This window comes from Athene cunicularia (assembly GCF_003259725.1).
Source record: "Athene cunicularia isolate RWA chromosome 5 unlocalized genomic scaffold, athCun1 chr5_part1, whole genome shotgun sequence".
NCBI lineage: Eukaryota > Metazoa > Chordata > Aves > Strigiformes > Strigidae > Athene > Athene cunicularia.
The window spans coordinates 36,611,841-36,632,262 of NW_020799101.1; the positions used below are offsets into that span (position 1 = coordinate 36,611,841).

The following is a 20,422-nucleotide window of genomic DNA, read 5'->3' on the forward strand; positions in this document are numbered from 1 at the left end:
CCATTAATTGATGCTGGAAATAGGAACTCCTCTTACAATACCGGGTATTCCATAAAGCATGATGTATTTTAAAATACTATGTATTTCAATATGATAACATTAAAATATAATGTAGCAGTATTCTCATTGTCGAGTGTTCTGCCAGAAGATAATAAACTCTTGACTGGCATTGAAGCTCTTAAGTGGAAGCTATGCTTGGCTGGTAATGATGTCCAGTATCTATCGAAAGGAACCACAACAGAGGCAACCTTTCCTTACCTACTTAGACTGAGGACTTGGCAGGTCTCCTATACTAAACAGGGTAAATCTGATCTGTATGTGAATGGCAGATCTCCAATGAAAAGTTGAGGAAGTGCTATTGCTAATTCAGTGCAAGGCACTCTTTCTAGTAAGGCTGCTTGGACTTGTGACCCCAGCCTGTTTCCAGGCGCTGTTTAGCAGTGAGAGGCGGTTTCTTTCAACCTAGCAGATCAAAGGGAGGTACTCTAACCTTCTTGTTGGTGGTTTGTAAGATATGGCATCGTTAAGATCAGAACTAGCATTATATTCTGGGCACACACATATGAAGCAATGTGTGAGACTCAGCTGATTCTGTCCATGCACAAATGTGATTACTTACCAGAAAGCCACACAGCTGTTTTGCTCCAGATCTCCTTTGTCTGCCTGTATGTTCTCTCCATATTACAATCAGGCTTAACCATTCCTTCAGACACCTACTTGCAGTTCTCTCAATACGTTGAACTATTTCAAAGGACAGGAGAATGGAGTGTAACCATGTCTTTCAGGTTAGTGAAGGAGACTTCAGAGAAAAGTTAGTACATTCTTTAGATGTGACACTGAAATGCTGTGGTATCAACATTCAGGACTTCAATTTGAACATCTGTAGGATTGGGGACTGCTGAAAATGTAAGGCCTTGTATGAATGGCACTATTCACTGCCACAGTATTCATGACCAAAGTTTTACTTTGAAAATACAAAAGAAAACTTAGCACTTTCTAGTAAGGGCATGTGATTGAAGTTTTGAAGATAGATGTGCATATTCATAGGAGTTCTGTAAATCAGATTGCCTTAACTTTTTTCTTCAGAATTGGAGCTGAGTAAGGGCCAGATTTTTTCCTTTTGTTAGCAACCTGTAGTTTGTATGAGCCGGTCAGAGTTTGGAGCACTCTGCACACCTGCAGAGTGAGGTTCAAACTGTATTATGGTAGGTGCACAGAGATGAACATTGGTTGGTTGATAATAGGAGTACTTACACTTGATGCAGTAAGTGGGACTGCAGAAGTGTGACAGAATTTGATGCCAAATTTAGTGCTTAACTAACAGCCTCTTGGCTTGTACTTACAGGAGAATCAAATCTCTGTGTTGGCTCTGCAGGCTTGCAGAAATGAAGAATAATTTTCAGTTAATTCCAAAATAAGCATTCTGTACATGCATATGGCTTCATCTCAGAGGAAGTGTGCTTATTCAAGATAGTATTTAAACATGTATTTAAGCAAATGTTTAACTATCAGTGAAGTCATGGAACTAAGAATACACTCAACTCCCATCCTCAGAGCAAGCCAGAGAGGAACATTTACTTGGGTAGGACTCTGTGTTTTTAAACTGATTTTTTTAAACAGTATAACAGGGTGTCTAGGATATTGTTCATATTGAATAGTTATTGAAGGACATATCAGAAATTGAAATCTAAGTTTAGAGGTGTAGCTTGAGTTAAACATAAAGGGTAAAGAAGATTGCCAGTCCTACAGCTAACAGTGCTGTGGAGTTCCTGGTTAGAGGAGGCCAAAAAATCTGGAGGATAAAAAAATGCAGTTGCATTATTCTTGTTCATTTTGCTTTTGATTTTTGAAGCCTTTAAAGTTAGTTTCCTTTGAAGGAGAGCAACATGAAATAAGGTGTTCTTAGGTCTTTTTTTTTCTTTCAAAAAAGATACTTAAGCACAGTAGCTTTTCTTTAAAATGTAGTGCATAAAAAATTACATGATGGCACGGTACAAAGATTATCTTGGCACAGGACTGGGATGACTGAATTGCTTACAGAGCTTTTGACACTTGTGAATAGTGTGATCATTGCAAAAGTGTGCCAATGAAAACTTCATACCCCAGCAGTATGTGTGTGTGTATAAGTTAGTGTGTTCTAATTCGGCACATTTTCTAGTACCAGATTGAGGAAGAGCTTCAGTGTTGTGCCATGTTGTTGGTGTATCTTATGCCTGGTTGCCAGAGTAGCCTCTATGGATAAGCGAGGCTGTGGGCTTTGTGACACAGTGAAAACGAAGTGAAGAGAGTGTTAAAAAGGAAAGGTCTCACATCCCATTTCCTTATCCCTCCTGACTCTTGGCTGCCTACTCCTTTCATTTGCCTTGAATCAGTTTTGATGTTCATCGTATCACAAGGATAAACTCACTCACTAAAATGGAAGATAAGTAAGTACCCTGGCAAGAAGAAAGGAAAAAGTGACGTTCTTTCTTCTTTGTTGTTTTTATTAAATATTTAAATAAATTCTCTTCTTTGTTATTAAATTGAATCATCTTACCTTATAATCAGATGAACAGGACAGCCATCAGTGGCTTCAAGGGGTTGTGTGTGCCAGGCCTTTTCCTGTCTGCTTTTGGGTGCTTAAAGGTGCACGCAGCAGCTCTGGGGTGTGATGCATTTCTTGTGTGTTTGCCAACTGTTGTTGGTAGTATTGCAAGCTGTACCTTAAGAACCTTAGCCTAGGTGTAAGACCAAACAAGGCTGTTATCTTCCTTGTCTGTGTTCACTGCAGTGATCATAAATTCCCAGTCTCAAAAGGTACACCCTGTGGTTAAACTGGGCGGGGTGGTGATAGCCAGCCGAGGTTTGTCTGGAGCTTGCTATCAGTAGCAGAAGAGCATGAGGGACATTGCTGTGGAGCTTTGAAGGTCTTGAACTCCTGTTGAGCAGGTGAAGATTTGACTTACAGACTTTTCAGTTTAGTCCTGTTGCTACAGTCCATAAAGCTGTCAGGCACCACCTTACCTGTTTACAAGTACAGAGATGGGTGGGCTGACATGAGCAAGGAGGAAGAGTTGGGGTCTTGGTAAAGGTCGCAGGCTCCATCACATTGTTGGTAGGTCGTGTCATGCTGCCTGAAGAAGGTGCAGTGCCCCGCAGCACCACTGCTGCGGTTATGACTGTGATCTGATACAGCTTATGTGGGGTCTGGAAATAGAAAAATAAAATGGAGACTGTTGTGTCATAGTACTGAAAATGTTAGAAAGCAGGAGGAAGCCATGGTCAGAGGGAGGGAAGAGCAGTGGAGGGAAGAGCAGAGAAATTCCTCTTCCTTTTAGCAATGGCAAGCTGTTAATTTATTCCAGTAGCATAATGAAACCACATCAGCAGTGTACAGAGTACCGTGTAGGATTCCTTTCTCCCTTCCTCATGTGTCAAATACAGCTGAAGACAGTCCATTAATTTCTAAGAGAGTTTGGAGTGGAGTCTGTTCTCAGTGCAAGTAGACGGATCATTTTGGTTCTTTAAAAGGGGAAAAAAAAAAAAAATCTGAAGTTTTTGTCAGTCTATGAAGTGGAGACCTGTAATTGTGAAAAGTGCAGCTACTTAGAGATCCAAACCATTAGGAGCTAATTGTGTTTTTTCCTATGCTCTTCTCTCTATGATGTTCATGGTGTTTGCCTTAATGTTTTCTATTACTAGAAAAAAGTATGTGTTCAAAGGTGCAAGGAACTCTTCATCTCTTGCAAACAAGACCATTGCTCGTGCTGTCAGAGGAGAGCACTTTGTGGGTAGTACATTCTGTTGTTTTATCAGAGTCTTGTGATCCTGAAAAACACTGAAAAAAAAATTTTGTGTAGAGATAGCCCTGTGAAATTTAGTACTCTTGTGCTTCTATTTGCCTATGAAGAAAATGATGCTTTTGGTAAGGGGCATCAAATTGTTCACTGGAGGATGAAGCTCTTCAGAACAGTAGGCAACTGTATGTATCAACATACTGTTTAGTATTTCACCTTTTTAACAATACCCCTTTTCCTGCACTTCTTGCAATTATCTCTTTCAGTTTCTGCAGGCAGTTCAGAATTTTCTGAGTGTTGAATTTGCTGAAGGTCAAAGGAGAGGGTTGCCTGGATGCTGTGCCAGGAGGATTCCAGTCCTTGTCTGGGCTGCTCTCTGCCTTCCAGTAGCTATAAAAATTCATTTCCCTTCTCCCCCTCCCTGTCTCTTTGCAGGTTATCTTGACGAATCAGATTACCACATCGTTGAGCAATGGCCTTGCCATCCAGGCAGACCTGGTGTCTCCAGCTGATGATTTGTCCCTGTCTGAAGGTAAGAGATCCCTTCTATCACAACTGAAACTCTACACTGACACAAATCCACATTGTAACTTGCAATCTTCTGTTGATACTCAGGGGTCTGTGAGAGTCGGGATATCAAGTCTAACATAAAACAGTCTGGGAAAAAAATGATTTTTCATTTTCTCTGAAAGTCCATTTATAAATTAAAGAAACTAAGTGTATTAACTAAAAGGATCTGACACTTTCTAAGGGCTGGGAATGAATTTTTCAAGCCATGTCAGTTCTATAACGTGTTCCTCAGCATTGGACTTTCATTCACATGCATTTAGATCATTATTTCCTCAGTTTTCTAAAGCTGCTGCAGATTTAATACCCAGGCAAGGTTACAGATTTGATTTTATCTAATGATTATTAGTCATTCCAAAGAGGAATTTCTGGTCACAAATGAAGGAGAGCAAATACTCAGTCCTGTCCCTTGCATCATGCTTGTCTGGTTTTCAAATACAGTGCCTCAAACTGCAGCTCTCAGTATTGCGTGAATGTAATATTCGGTTGTGTGTGACACCATATACTACTTTACATCTTTATGTTTCTTTTTTCTTCACACAATTAGAGACAAGCACACATATTTGGGTTAATAGTGAGGATTTACTGTGCTAAGAAGAAAAGATAATTCTGAATCAAAGTTTGCAATGTAATATCATAATTTCAGCTTTCCCCATTTGCAAAGAATAGTCAGAGTACCCTCAGTCAGGGACACATGCAGAGGAGTTTGCTGTTTAGAGTTCAGTTCATGCATAGACCCAAATGTATGATGTAAAGCAATGCTCACCTTTCCTGCAAAGGCATGATAATCGCATGTAGACTTCCTACTTTGTACGATATGGGTATTTCCCCTCTTTCTTGCCTTGTTGCACTTTCTGGTAGTTCTGGTCAGCTTATCTTTGTTCTGGTTGATCACAAGCAGCCCTCTCAAGCTTCTCTGACTTAACACAAGAACAGCTTTGTGTCAAAAAACAATTAAGCAGTGGTTAAAATTGACATTATTTCTGCAACTCATTTCAATGCACAAGAGAAGGAGGTTGAAGATAGATTAAACTGAATGTCAGAGAGTAGCAAATAACTTTACTGTAATATCTTAACACTGATTGATGTGTTTACTTCATAATTTTGCCAATAGGAACTTGGGCAAAGCACAGCCCATTAAATCATTTTGGAATTGTGCTTGTGGCTTTTGTTGGCTCCATCCATTGCCAAAGTATCTCTGAAGTTCATTGCTTGAATATTGCTCCCTACCTCTGTCAGAAAGAGTTGAAGTTTGGTAACTAGATTTGGAAGAGGAAGGCGTCATTTTTCATCTTTATAATTTCCTTCTTGGCATGAAGTTGTTGCACATTGTCTCATTAAATGCTCTTGATCACAGTACTTGTGCTCTTCTTTGTCCTTCAGAATTGCTCTGTATGAGCTTCTTCTGAAAAGAAAGTCATAGCTGACTCTGAAGTGAAAGTAATAATAAAATATGTTCTCAGTATAAGATTTTTTTTCCTTGTGGTTAAAATATTTGAAAAGTCTTTGGAAAAAAGCATGGAATAGTTGTAATATTTCTAAATTTTCCTGCAAATATAAAAGATTCTCAGTACTGTGTGTGAGCTGTAGTTCAATAGTATTCTGAAGTCAGGACTTCGTAACAGTAACAGCTTATTAATGAAGCTATCGTGTTGTGTCTAAACTCTGTCACCATTATTTTTCACCTTTTAACCCAAGAATGAGTTAAAATGTGTTGGTGCTCTGTGTGTGTGTTTTCCTTTGTTTCTCTCATTCCTTGTTTCTAATTAAGGGTCTTAAGTGGTAAAATGTGCCAGCATGTCACTTGTTGAAAATGCAAACCTTTGTTTAGCCTCAGAACAAGAACGGTAGAGACAGCAGCAGTGCAGGCTCCTTCAGTAATTGAGGTTTTATCAAGGGATGCAGGACTGATAAAGTTCTTTCCTTCTCTCCCTTCCCTCTTCTGTCAACTACCATTGACACGGCATTTATATGTTGGGACAGCACAAGGCATCTCCACACTACATGGTTTTCTCCTGTTTTTCTTATCTGTAATATGGCTCTTTCTGTATTTCCAGTTTGGTTCAGTATTAACAGATGCTGTCTACCTGTGAATAAAAGCGGGATTCCAGGTCCATTCAGCATTTGATTTCCGTGTTTATCTTACTGTCAAAAGATACAGGTGTGGCCAGTGTATGGTTTTTTTTTTTAACATCGAGGTGTTGACCTGAAAAAAGTTCCCTGCTAATTTATTTCATGTTAGCTATTGAACAGCCTGAAAGTAGCAATACTGTATTCATGTGACAATCTTGGGTACTTTTAGGAGTCCTTAATGAATTAGTCTTGTAGGATTAGTGTGATATTTGTAACACTGCTATTTTGCAACTGTAGAATTTGCAGGAAGGAGTAGTTAGGTGATGAGCCCAAGTGCACAAAGTGGTTATGTTGCAGAGGCAGGAATAGAGGCCAGATTCATGACTGGGTTCTTACCTCATTCTTCCTTTTCACTCATCACCAACTAAAGCTGAATTTGAACCAGTGACCTAGATGTGAAAGGACCCATAACACATTATTAGTCCTGTAAGCAAATCAGATACCTTGGTTTGTGTATGTCTAATATGTTGTTTTAATCCTATCTGAAATCAGAGTTCTGTCACTGTAAATGGTTTGCTAAAAAGGTAATCTTTCTTGGACAGAGGCAGAAATTAAAATTTCAAACTGCATGTGCTATTAGAAGTTGAATGTTACAGTGGCTTTTGTTTTTTGCTCCTGGTTGTGCTTGAGAAGAGAATTGCTTGGGTTATGTTCTATTAGGGAAGAAACCAAAGAAGCTGTTCATCTGATGTGTGACAGAAAGTTAATCTGATGAACAAACTGAAAGGACATTGTCAAGCTGTTTCAGGCTCAAAGCATGCCTTCTGTAAAATTGTAATCTAGTGCATGAAAACTTGTGTCCTAAAAATATGTTAGATTTTTGTGAGAACATTAAAGACTTTATAAAAGCAGTGCTGGATGTGAAATCCCACCATTTATGTAGCAGTGTAAGAATTATTGAACTATTTATTGATATTTCTTGTAGGAAATGGTTATGTCCACCTATCCCAGATCTGTACATACTTCTGCTTCAAGACAGGGGAGGAAAAAAAAAAAAAAAAAGAGTTTAGTTTGATAGAAATTAAAGTGCTGTATAAAATACAAGTTTCTCTACTGTGGGCTGAATCCTTGCATTCATTTGGCCTTTACATGTTTGCTAGATTATTATCTGAAAGAGTTTAGGCTAATAATGATTTTCTGCAGCTCTGAAATTTTCAGGCACATAAGGCTGTCACTTGTTCCCTAGGAACAAAACTCAGTTTTTACTTGTGGCTGTGCTGTTCTTAGCCATCTTGCAAACGCTGTCATTGGAGGTTATGGAGTGGAGGATGGTGTGAATACTGCTGTTTCATTTTCATCCTTGCTTTATGGAATAGCCTCTGTTTAGCTCTTCCAGTAAAGGACAACTTTAAGAAGCCTTAAAGTTATTTTAGATTGAAGAGATGGTTAGACAAGCCTAGGACTGTCACTAGGCTTGAAGATGTAGCTTGAAGAATTATTTATTATTTAAATATATAAAAAGTAGCTCTTACCCCAATTAAGATAATGTGCCTAATAATTAAAAAAATAGATTTAAGTTGCATTAGGGTAAATGAACAGTACAAATGGAGTGCAAATGACCACAACAAAATACTTTGTATGACTGTTAATTAAAGTTTTTGAACAAGTTTTCTGTGGCTGTGACTGTACTATTTTTGTTATTTTTTTGAAGTTCATGTGACTAGATTTTACCTAATGCAGGGAGTTGTTAGAAATTAATTCTAAGCCTGTGTGTGAGCACTAGCTTGGACTGTGACATTTGTGTGTTTCATTTGTCTTCTGCGAAGAGATAGGACAGTATGACCTACTCCAGGTCCATTCTAGTCCACCGGTGCCTATCCTATTAATATATCTGCCAGCTGCAAGCTCTGACTTCCTCTTGCAGACATCAAAGCCCAACTCCATCTTTCTTGGAAAAAGTTCAGGAGCGTGTTGGTATGAGCAAGAACAGCATCCCCCTCCCAGTGTGCGCAAAGCATCAAGCAAAAAAGGAGTGCTGTCTCAGGCTTCTTCAGTCTCAGCTAGCACTTTCAAATATTTGTTTGGAAAAGTCAGAATTATTTTGTGTTTAAAATTGTCTGTAAACTTGTGCTAGCTCTGGGGAGGCCAGCGTTCAATCTTCTGCCATTTGTGTTCATCAAACAGTTTGTCATAGCATTGTATATTTTTAGTGCATGGTGTGAGCAATGAGCTTAGTCTGACCTTTTTGTCTTTGTTGCTGTGATCTTGAATTCTTTTAAGCTGTTGAGCAGAAGTAGGCTTTCGCGTTGTGGAGACTGGAGAAAACTAAGCTACCATAATATCTCCCACCCACAGGATTTTCCTACTTTAGGGGCAGAAGATTTGAAGCTGGAATCTCTCACTTCTCTTCTTTGCTTTGCCCATGATCTATCAGATTGTTGTTAAATAATTTTATTCTTCAATCTTCAGTTTACCATTTTTAAAATAGGGGTTATATTTTTATTTTGAAACTTATTTTTCTTAATATTTCATGATATTCCTATGGGCAAAATAATGAGTTGACCTGCTGTTCACGCCAGAGTCCAGTTCTGTAGTTTATTACTTCTCTCCCTTCAGATTCCTTTTTTTCAGTCCTGGTGCCAAATGGAGAGAAAACACTGGAGGAATTACCAAGAGAACTGAGGGGCCCCCAGAGATCAGATGCTGTTGGTTGGTTTTGGTTGGTTTATTTATTGATTTATGTATACAGTTATGCTTAAGGTTAGACCTGCAGGTGACAATAAAAATAAAAAAGAATACTCTGTGAGAGCACAAACATACCTTTTTGCACAAACTGTGAAATTATGAAGTGGCTGTTAAACAAGTTTCTAAAATGCTTCCTCCTTGTAGTTCTGAAGGTAATGAAGAATAATGCATGTCCTAGGGAAGTGCTCCAGCATGATATGAATTTAAATAGATTAGAAGGTATCATAACACTCTGGCACATTTTAGGCATTTAGTATTTTAGCTGAATGCTCTGTAAACCTATTGCATGCTTGAAAGAGGAGATAGTTTGTGTAGAATAATTGAAACAGTGGTGTTAATTATATTAGGTTTTAAATAGGAAAATTAATAAACTAATATCCTATCGTTTTAATATGAATCTACTCTGACTTTCTGGGACCCAAATATTTGGGAATAGTTACCAACTCCTTTTTTTTTTTTTTTTTTTTTTTTTTTTGGTTACCATTATCAAATAATCAGTATGGAGATTACTAGGCCTGTTTATGAAACTCAAGAACCACGTGGCATGGTGTAAGAAAGATCTTTTGACTGTGACCCCTTATGTAGAGCCTGTGAAGGTTAGTGAATTTTAGATGTGCAAAAAGACAATGAATGCGTATAACACTAGTGGTATTGCAGATTATTTGGAAGGTGAATTTCAACAATTAATCCATGTCCATGCATACTGAAGAGTAAGTTTCCCAACTGAGACTGGTGTGCGGGTGTGAACCCTGAAGTCTAAAACTGAAAAGGCAATGGAGTTCTCTTCTTGTTTTTATTGAGATGGTGAAGTGCTACAACATTATTTTTTGCCCTCCACAGTCATGATGATACAGGGAAGTGTAGTGAGACTTGCCTCTGTTTTTACTGTGATATGAATTTCTGCTTCTCACCTGATGGTTTGGTTGCCACTCAGACCCAAGGCCAACTACCCTCCTATGATGGGACAGGAGAACTCGGTGAGCCACAGGATTGTGCCTCCAGATCTGAACCCTGAGTATCTCTGACTTTAGTGTAGGAGTTGATAGAGTTACTCAACTTGTTCATGTGAGATGTAATGGAACAGCTGGAGTTGTTTCTTTCTAATACTTTATTTTGTTGCTGGACTTCATGTTTCAGCTGTCTTTTAAGAAACTACCCCAGCATAGAGCCTGCTAACAGTGCTGTGGGAAGCCTTTTGTTCCCTCAGTCTGTTCTGTCTTTGAATTACTTCTCCAGCTTCAGACCCTTCATGAAAAAAATTGTTAGGCCCACATACAGTGAAAGGTGAGAAAGGAGCTCATCTTCCTTAACTTGCTAAGTCAGGATAGTATGTTGCACATCCACTTAAGGATAGGTGAGTAGTGGACAGCAAAAAAAGGAGGGATCTTTTTTCTGGACTCATTAATACACATTGGAGGGAATGGGTTTTTGTTCTTGTGCTTGCACTGTGTTCGTGTTTCTGGTAAGTGTGCTCCTAGCAATAGTGGAGTACGCACCGCAGTGCTTGCATGGAAGAAATAAAGTCCTTTTGGCTGTTGAGAATGCCTGAAGGAAGTGCACCGTCATTACAGGGCTTGGAACAAATGATATTAACCAGGAGGGGAAATGATACTGTGATTGTTTCTGCATGATGCAGGGTTGCGGTGGTGTATGGAACAGTTAGGTTTCATGATAACAGCGGTCATGTCAGCCCGTACTAATTTTGATGCTATATTTCAACAAGTGGGAAGCAGTGACATAATAACATCCAGCTAAATTTTAACGGCTTTTTAATCAGAAGATAAATCTCTCAGTAAAGCAGTGTTACAGAGGCTGTACATGTCTGTGGAAGTTTTAAGCTGAATGACATGCATAATTACTTGATCTAGACTATGAAAGGGTTGAAAACTGTCAGCAGAAGCATTCAAAGGCCTCTAATGTATCAGTTTAAGAGAATCTCCATTCCTCATTTCCTAATTGCTGTGATGATAGAATACAAAGTTTTACTGCTTTGTTGTGGTTTCTTTCTGAAGACGTGATATGACTTACAATCATTAATCAACAATTTGTAATCCAAAAACCCTTCAGGTACATTTGCTGGGAATCACTCATCTATATAATCAGAGGCATGATAACAGAAGTGCTTACAGTCATAGCTGAGTGGTTAGGAGTTGCCACCTCTCAGCTGCTAAGTAACTTACCTCAGCTGTGAAAAAGTGCGACGGAGCATGTGCTGCACCTTCTAATGCAAAGTAAAATGGGTTTGCATGAAGCCTGCTACCCACACTAGTTTATTTCTTCTTTTCCTTTAACTGCAGTAAGCTGAGAGCATACACGGGTTAGTCACCCAATTTCAGTTGATGGTGCATAGCTGTAAAGCATTGTAACAAGATTGCCATTGGTCATCTCCTTATGACCTAAATATGTTTAAAAACAAGATGAGCTCATATATTTTAGTGTGGGTGAATATAGAAACTGTGTTCTCTTATATATTGTAATCTAGACTTTTGTTTATATCTTAAAAGTAGCATTAAGAGACATGGCTATTTAATGGTAGTTATTCCTTCTCCTTTATCCTTTCTTTGCATACTGTGCAGAATAGAAAAGATCAACCTGCATTTTTACTGTGGTCCTGCAAATCAGTGGTTTAAATCAGAAACATGAGACATGTTTGGCTCTAAATTCCTTCTGCAGCCCAATATTTTACCCCAGTGTTATGGAACTGCTCCAAACTAACTTATCTTTAAAATTACATTGTAAAAAATGAATTCAGGGGTAAGAAAGTGCTAAACACCATTTCTTCCCATGCACAATGACCAATTAAATTCTGTCTTAATTTATGGTGAGTTATCCTTAAATCTGTACAGAGGCTGAGGAAAGAAGTATTAATTGAATCCTCATCATTCAGTAGCATTCAGTCCCATTTCTTGTGGAGTTTTATAGTAACAGCACTGTATCTCTCTTCTGGTGGAACTGGGAGGGATGAGAAGGATTACTATACACGGGAAAACATCACTGTGGGAATTATAATTGGCTTGTGGCACTGCATAAAGCATATGGCTCACCTGCAGAACATGAACCAGCTAGGAGTGGCCATAGATGCAGTTGTTATGCCAAAAGGGAAGGCAAGGATGAGGGGACAGAGGATGACTTCAGAATCTGATGCCTCTGTTCTATTTGCAGTTCCAGCTGGTTTTCCTCTGGGTTTGCTACAGGATGTTTGAAAAAGTGGCTCCTTGTTAATCTCAGGCAGCCTTTATGATTGATGATTCCCCTTAATCGTAAAAAGAGCACATTGGTGTTTCTTCTTGATTTGTGTGTATTTCCTGCTTTATTATTGTAATAATGATTTATTGTCTTAAATGATGGAAGTTTTATAACCTGTTAGCCTTTTTTGGAGGTTGAAGCTGGGTGCTCTGGCATGTGAATGAACTTCTTCACAGTGATGGTTTGCTCCTAAAATGTTGCATTCAAACCCAAACATATCATGATAATAAAGACAGTATATGGTTGGTGTGTTATCTCTTTACTTAGTGAAAATAGGCAGGTTGAGTATAAGCAGATTTTGCACGCTCCACATGGGCAAAATTAATCTAATATGGATTCTGCTTGTCTTCTTGTAATATCAGTTACAAAAAAATAAAAATAAAGGAGCATTCAGAGAAGAGCAATCCAAGTGGTCACAGTGCTGTACAGAAATATGGGTGAAGAAATGGTAGAAAGAGGAAATGCTTGGAGCTTAACTAAAGCAAGGCTTTGTTTATACTAATTTTTACTCTCCTAAAATGTCCTGCTGTTGCTCCAGTTTCCCAGGCAAGCTGCCGTCTACAGAAGATTCCTGCCTGAGCTGGTGCTTAACTAGGTACTTTTCTCTTCTGAAGAAGGTTAGAAAAGACAGTGGCACAAATATGAATAGCTCCACTGTTAATAATGGAAAATTTGTCAGGAAAAAGCAAACCCCAAAGTAGATGCTGCTACTGAAGTAAGCAGCCATGATTCTTTGGATGTAATTTGAGCCAGTCTGATACCTGGCAGGGGAGCTGTTGTTTCAGGCTGGCACATGGATACATAAGGCAGTAGTTTGGGCACATTTTAGCTGAACATCAAGAAGTTGTTTCTGAGCGTGAAATCTGTTAGACCAGCTGTTCCCACATGGTTTCTGTTTGTGCCTATGTTTCTGGTGCTGAACTCACCCCAGCCAAGCTTGCGACCCTAAATACTAACATAAACAATCACATCTCTGTCAGGCTTGTGACCCCACTCTGTGCGGCTGTGACCCTGCTGGAGGTTACAACCCTTGGTTTGGGAATCGTTGGGATAGACTCTCAGATAGTCCTGCTGGGGAAGCGTTGATATGCCCCATCCAGGCCAGGATCATCACAACAAATGCCTTCAGATCTCTCAGTAATTTGTAGGTCCCTGCCACCAGTTCGAGAGTGCAGCCTATTAGAGCTGACATGTCACTTTGGTACATCAGGAACATCTCGGAGATCAAAAGGTCATAGTCCTCCCACGCTGCTGCAGCCTTTCTTCATGGACTCGCCTCTTCGTCTTACTTCCCCATCAGTTGGCTGGCAGTGAGCCCCAGCTCTCTTGCGGCGTGGCTGATTTGGCCAAGGCTGCTGGATGTGTACCAGCTGCAACTCCTGCCCCACCACCTCTCCGTCTTGCTGCTTCTCCCAAAACACTCTATTCTCCCTGAATACTCCTTGCTTTAATGCAGGGATTGATAACTGTCCCTCTCTTCTGAAATAACTAAAAGCTATATTCAAAGTAGTTAAAAGCTTTATAGGGCAGTGCTAATGTAGGTGGGCTAAGTCTTCCACTCTATTTTGTAAAACTAGTTCTGTTATTCTTATACCTGTAGATACAAGCACAGTCTTACAGATGTCGGATGCTGATGGAGAAATAAACAGAAAGTGGCCTCCTGATTGTTGCTGTGGTCTGCAAAGCCTAGGGTCTTTGATAAACCTTACAGACAGCCTTTTTAATATAAAACGCCAAGTTACAGATGCCCAAATTAGAAATCTGATTTTTAAGCTTTGTTCTGCCATAATTTTAAATGAGAGTTTATAAACAACAACAAAAAAATAATTCAAATTTGTTTTTTGAAAGCACCCATCACTATAATGTAAAATAGTAACATTTTAATAGCTAACTGGCTTGGTAGTCCAAGGCCCTTAACTTCATAATTTACAGTCATGGAAGTTTGACTGTGGCATCACTGCATGAATCTGACAAGGGAGGAGCCTTCAGCAGATAATTTATTTTAGCTTATTCTTTTGTCAGTAGGTCCTGGGAATTGCCAGTGTCAGAAGAAAGGAGAGAGGAGGAGGTGGTGCAAAAAAATATGACAAGTGCTTATTATTTGGATAAAAAAACCCTGTATTGCATAAAACAGCCTGAATTCAGCCTGTGCAAGTCTTGTTTCATAGCTTTGTGTGGAGCGCTTTGTTTAGAGACGTTGCTGGACTGGTTTTCTGTCAGGCAGGTGTGTAGAGAACATTCAGCTGAAACTGAGAACAGCAAAGTCAAATTGTGGAGCGTTTAAGCCACACAAGGAAATAAAGTCAGAAAATCTTATGTGATAGTCTGGTTACTATACACGCCACTCCCAAATGAAAAAAATTGCTCAAAACTTTGCATTTGTAACTTGATCATCCCTTAAAAACTAATTACATGTCAGAAAATGGAGCATAAAGTCTCCTCCATCTGTTGAATATGGTGCACAAAGGAGCATATCCAATTCATAGTACCTTTTAGGTAATCAGATTAATATCTCCTGAACTGAATTTACCCTTTTGATACTGAGTCTTTCATATGCCATGTTTCACATATCACGTTCTGTTGAAGCTCTGTGGCTTTTCAGTAATTTCCTTGAAATCTATATGTGGTATGTCTGCACTCTTTTGAGCTGTTCTTGGGACACGCATCAATTAAATATGCTTCTGGCACTCTCTTAATGGCATAGTTTCCCTGGAGTCAAAAACTGCTCCAAAAACTGAGATCATTTGTTTAATTTAAAAGCAAAAGGGTATGGAACTGCAATTTCAGGCTTCAACAGCTATGCCCCTGTAGCGTTGAAGGAAGGGAAAAAAAAATCTCAATGTCTTACACACAAAATAAATAAATTATTGAGCTCTTAAAATACCTGTTTTCATCCAGTTTTTTGCTTCCCTTGATTATTTTTTCATTTTAATTCATTTTCTATATGGTAGATTTTCAAATTTTTATTAAATGTCATTGTGGGTTTTGCTTAGAGAACCAGTGGGTTGGATTTTGCCATCTGGGTCTAAGGAAGAACTGTAAATGATGCAGGATGGTTCTTAATTAAAATTACTGATAACCAGTCGGAATCCAAAATTGTATTTTAAGTGGTTGAAGCTTTTGGCTCTAGGACATTCTGGGAATATGTAGTGTATAGGAGTTGACTGCTGTTTTTTCAAATACACTGAGAGTAGAGGTACATAAATCCCCATATTCTACCAGATCCCTCCAGTAAGATTCTTTCTGTGCCTCAAATACCTCTTATCCTGCATCTGCAGTGCTGTTTTCATTGAGATCATCAGTAGCGTGGTTTTGAAGCGAGTCTTTAATCATCTTTGCTTGTTGCATGCTTACTCATTCTGTGGAGTGGTTTTGATGTGCACCAACTAGAGAACTTTTGTGGGAAATGAAACCAGAAGGTCGCGTGTGCTCAAAACCATCATGGAGGCAGAAGAATCTAAGCCAATCGCTGGTCTTCAAGCCCCAGCCAGAGCAGGGATGTTCTCACCAGGGGGCCAGAGCAGGTGAGTTTGGAACAGAACAATGATGCACATACAGAGTAGCTGTAGGGGAGTCAACACCAACCTTTCTGACTGGCTGACACTGTTGTGCCAAAGTATTTGTTAATGTAAAACCTTAACCTGCTTCTTAAAGAAACACATGAAATGTTTTCTCTTGCATGTTTTTATGTAAGTCAGGCAATACAGACCACTTCCAAAGACCAGCAGGAAGGGTTAGTAATAAGCTGTATTGCCTGTTGCCTGACTGTGGTAACTTGTGGTTACAGAGCTCAGGTAATGCTTGATCACAAGAAACAACAGTATGAATTTCAGCAGGACACCAACTCAAATCCTAGCTGGTACAATTTGACAAGGTCATTTCTGCTGAAGCCTGAGCTGTGATGTCTTTTATTTACTGTTGTTTTATGCTATGAAATATGACTTTCTGCCTGCCCTTGGCCTGTAGTGACATCTCAGCATCAGTGAGCATAGGCCCTGAGTACCAAATTCCTGTGTCCAGTCATCCTCAGCATCTGCTGCTGAATGATCTTTCAAAAGTCCTATCCAACTCCCTTTTTCCTTGCTCTCCCTCTGTTTTTAACTTTAAACTGATAATGTTGATGTTCTAAGAGTCAAAACAGTGGCTGTCACATTTGAGAGTTAGTTAATGTTAAATTGCTACCCCCTGAAAACTGCTAGCAGCTGAAAGACAAGTGACTAAGATGAGCCTTTTTTTGAAGATTTAGAAGTCTGTAAACCTTTTCCTGTTAGTGTTCAGTAGGAATGAAGTTTAGGATAAACTTCAGTGCTTTCAAGCTAGTATAGTGCCTGGCAGTGCCTGAATCTGAATCTCAAGAGGAAAAGTTCATAGTGGATTCAGGTTAAATGCCAAAAACCTCACGATCCTTGGAGCCTCTAGTTTGTTCTGTTGACTGTTCAACCAGAATAACACAAGCTAGCTAAGACTGGTCACATTATTTTCCTCCAGATTAGCATGAGGTAACTCCAAACAGCATGGGATCAACATGTCAAGTGCTTTATGTCCCTAGAGTTCATTGTCTTGGCTTATGGTCAACAGCTGCCCAGTTCTCTTTTTCCTGAGGGTGCATCTGCTTCTTAGTCACCACTGTGACGGTCATGTGAGCTAGCATGAAATGAGCTGTTGGGATCCAGAGGGTTCCAGCAGCAGATGAGTCACAGAGGCAGAGGGGTCAGCACAGGCTAACCTTTCTAGTATTTACCATGCACGGTGTAGATATATCCTGAGATGAACCTGCCTTTCATTAAAATGAAGTATCTTCATTCTGGTTGGGAAGATCCTATGGATGAGAGGAGGCTGTATCACCTTCATGCCATTCTGACTGTGTAAAGAACTTGGAAAACATTTTAATGAGCTGTGGGTTTCCCTTAGGTAGGGATATCTTGTCTTCCTCACTTGTTATAACAAGGTATTTGTGTCCAGCAGACTGAATAGTAATTGTGAGCAAGTCAAATGGCACATAATAGGGCAGCTCAGCCCATGCAATTTAGGGCAATATTGAGTTTACTATAGTTTCAGCTCAGGATCTGGTGGTTGTTCTTTTGCATCAGTATTTAAGGTGGTAGAAGTTCACCTGCAGTTTGGTGCAGTGCAGTTTTGAATCATATGTGTTTCAAATAAGTAAATACAACTTGCTGTGTCTGTAAAACAGTGGATTTGCAGCAGACTTGAACATGATAAAGTATTTCTGATTTTAATTGTGCTGAAAAGTTTTTGTGACAACTGTGGTTTCAATGAAAAAATAAATTTTCTCAGAAGTGACATGTTCTGTGGAGATGTGCTTGTGCTGATAAAATAAAAATCCTGAAGACAAGAGAGGAGATGAGGCTGAGGTTCCTGATCAGAACTAGAGACATGCTACGCAAAGTAACATCTGGTTTATTGTCTGTGTGTTTCTTTTTTTTCTCTCTCTTGCCATTCTTGTACCCTCCCACCCAAAAAAAAAGTTGTTTTGCAGGGTCTTGATTTTCCTAAACCAATGAGGAATAAAATAAAAATAGAACTGTTTACAAGTTGGCCCTACTTCTTAGCTCCATATGAAATTTTGTGGTGTTTGTCTTGCATTTTGCACAGGTACCTGTGGTAGTGGCATGCCATATTCTAATCGCTCTGATAAACAATTGCCTGCCACTGGTCACCTTGCACGTAGTGGTGAGCAATCCCTACACTCAATAGTGCCATTGAAAATGTTTGAGAGCTTGCTGCCCAGTTTCAGCATTTTAATTGCTAATGATGTGTTATTGCTTCAGAATTTAATAGCTGTTTCTGGTTATGATAAAGTTCGTTTAAACCTGTAAGCTTTTTAAAACTGAATTTGTTGCTTCCTCTTTGCAGTGTGGTTTCCTCCTTTGGTACCTTCAAAACATTGTGGTCCAGGGTGTTGGGTGAGGTGACATGTCCTCTTTACACTTGGTTGGAAAAGACTGCGTCACGGGCACTTGAAGCTCTGTGGGGTTTTCTTAGTTCAGATGCTCAGATGTGGCTTCCTGTCATCACCTGATCACTTACTTTGAAAGCTAAAATGATCTTGCTAACTTTGGTATTGATGTCTTAAAAGGAAGATGGGCATAGATTTTGATGTTACCTCTGTGTTCTGCCTGTTGTGAAGTGAGCAGAGTGATGATCAAAATATTACATGGTGTACTCCCTCATAGTTAACCTCAAAAGAAAGCTGCTTCTTTGTCTCCTTGGCCGCTTCTGCTGCCTTTCCAGTCTTCTCTCCATCTCTAGGGACACAGTTCCATATTGACTGAATTATTGAAGCAGTCACACTCTTGCTGACACACAAGCCTTTCAAACATTAAATCAAGGCCTAGCAATGCTGACCTATGTCAGTAAAAAAAGGCAGGAGGGCCCAAAACAAAAAAAATCTTTTTTACCCCTTAGTCTTGCATAATCATGAGTTGCCCTGACTGGTAGTAGTCAGTATAAATTCTTCAGGTCAGGAACTTGTTCCTTCACCGTCTAAGCTTTTATACCCTGAGTGTCCTGTTACTATTAGCTAATAAACCAAATGATAATAATTTTGTTCATCCATTTTTATCTTCTTTTGTCTCGCTTGACTGTGTAGTGGCAACAGAGTAGATATTAATACAATATCCTTCCTCTGCTCTGTCTCCAACATCATTAGAGATGTCCTGTGCTCAGAGTTTCTGCAGTCAGAATGGTCACACCAGAATAAATAGGCCAGGAAAAAAAAGTTTATCCAAATCTCTTAATCCACCATCCACTAAAAATGTCCCTGCCATGCTTTCCTGCCATTTCCCAAATCCTTGCAAGGGAAAGCATTAAAGCAGCCATATGGTAATGTGTTTAGTTAAAGGGTCTCAGTCAGTTTATTTGATGGAACTATGGAGTTCAACATACAAAATAGTGTCATTCATTGTTTATCCTCAAATTTTTAGCAGAAATGTATCAAATACTGCTCAACAGGCTTGACTGCAGCCTACCTGTTTGAAAGTGGCTGGTAATTTTAGTTACGTCAGGTTCTGGAGTTGGGGTTGAGATGAGTTAAAGGCCATAAAGGTTTTCTGTTTTGTTTCAGTTTTGCATTGTTTTGGGTTTCTTTATAAAATCAAGCCTTTAAGAATCAGACCTTTCACATTAGGCTTCTGGATAATTTAAAGTACTAAAAATGTTTTCCTGCACTTTTTCCTTCTTTTTAGAAAAACTTTACTTTCTTCCCTTATCCTTTCTTTTTCTCTCTACAACAGTTATTAATACCACTTATGTATTCTTTTGTGTTTCCTTTTGCATTTTTCTGTCTGCCTGTTTCTTTCTTTTCATCTTCTCTCTGAACACCACAGATTGCCCAGAGCAGTTGTGCTGTTTATATCATCGGTGGCTTTCAAATCCTGACTGGGTAAAGACCTGAGTAACCTCATCTGATGTAGCTGTCCCAGCTTTGGGCAGGAGATAGGACTAGAAAACTCCTGAGGTCCCTTCCAGCTTGAAATATCCTGTGAGCCTATGATGCAATATTTTTGGGGGTTTTTGTACTTTTTCTTTCTCACTATAATTTTCTATATATACTCTATTATGCCACATTTGTTATACCTGTTTATTGACCTGTATACAAGGTTGTGTGTTTTAATGAATCTCTGATATGCACTTAATCTATTAACTGGGGCCTCTTTCAAAAGACAGGGATCTTACTCTCTTAATACTAATTCCTTATTATAAATCTACTTACTTTGTTGCTGTTAAATGTGCTGATGGTTTGAAGATTATCTTTTCTGACAGCTCAGGTTAGTAAATACTTAAATTTTGAGATGTAATAGTCCTGCCTGAAGGCAGGAGAAAAATATTTTCTCTTCTGGAGCCCTCTGGCTGATTTTAGATTGTTTTGAACAGAACTTGAAGAAAATCTGCTTTTTCCCCAAATCTGAACTCTGCAGATAGGATAATTCTGTTCCTCTTGAAAAGAGCAATGAATTTTTTAATGAAAAAACTACTTTTGTTGGTATGCCTCAGCT

At 39.1% G+C, this 20,422-nt stretch overlaps 1 protein-coding gene across 5 annotated transcripts in view; it reads left to right on the forward strand.

Annotated features, from left to right (window-relative positions):
- Positions 1–20,422, forward strand: part of RAD51B (RAD51 paralog B) — a 451,378-nt gene that overhangs the window by 221,083 nt on the left and 209,873 nt on the right. For all 5 annotated transcript variants that reach the window (XR_003398462.1, XR_003398463.1, XM_026848994.1 and 2 more), the window contains exon 8: positions 4,212–4,308. Coding sequence is in view for 3 of the 5 variants with exons in the window: in XM_026848994.1 (XP_026704795.1) it covers positions 4,212–4,308 (97 nt within the window). In the remaining 2 variants the exon portion in view is untranslated. The remainder of the gene's footprint in view (positions 1–4,211; positions 4,309–20,422) is intronic.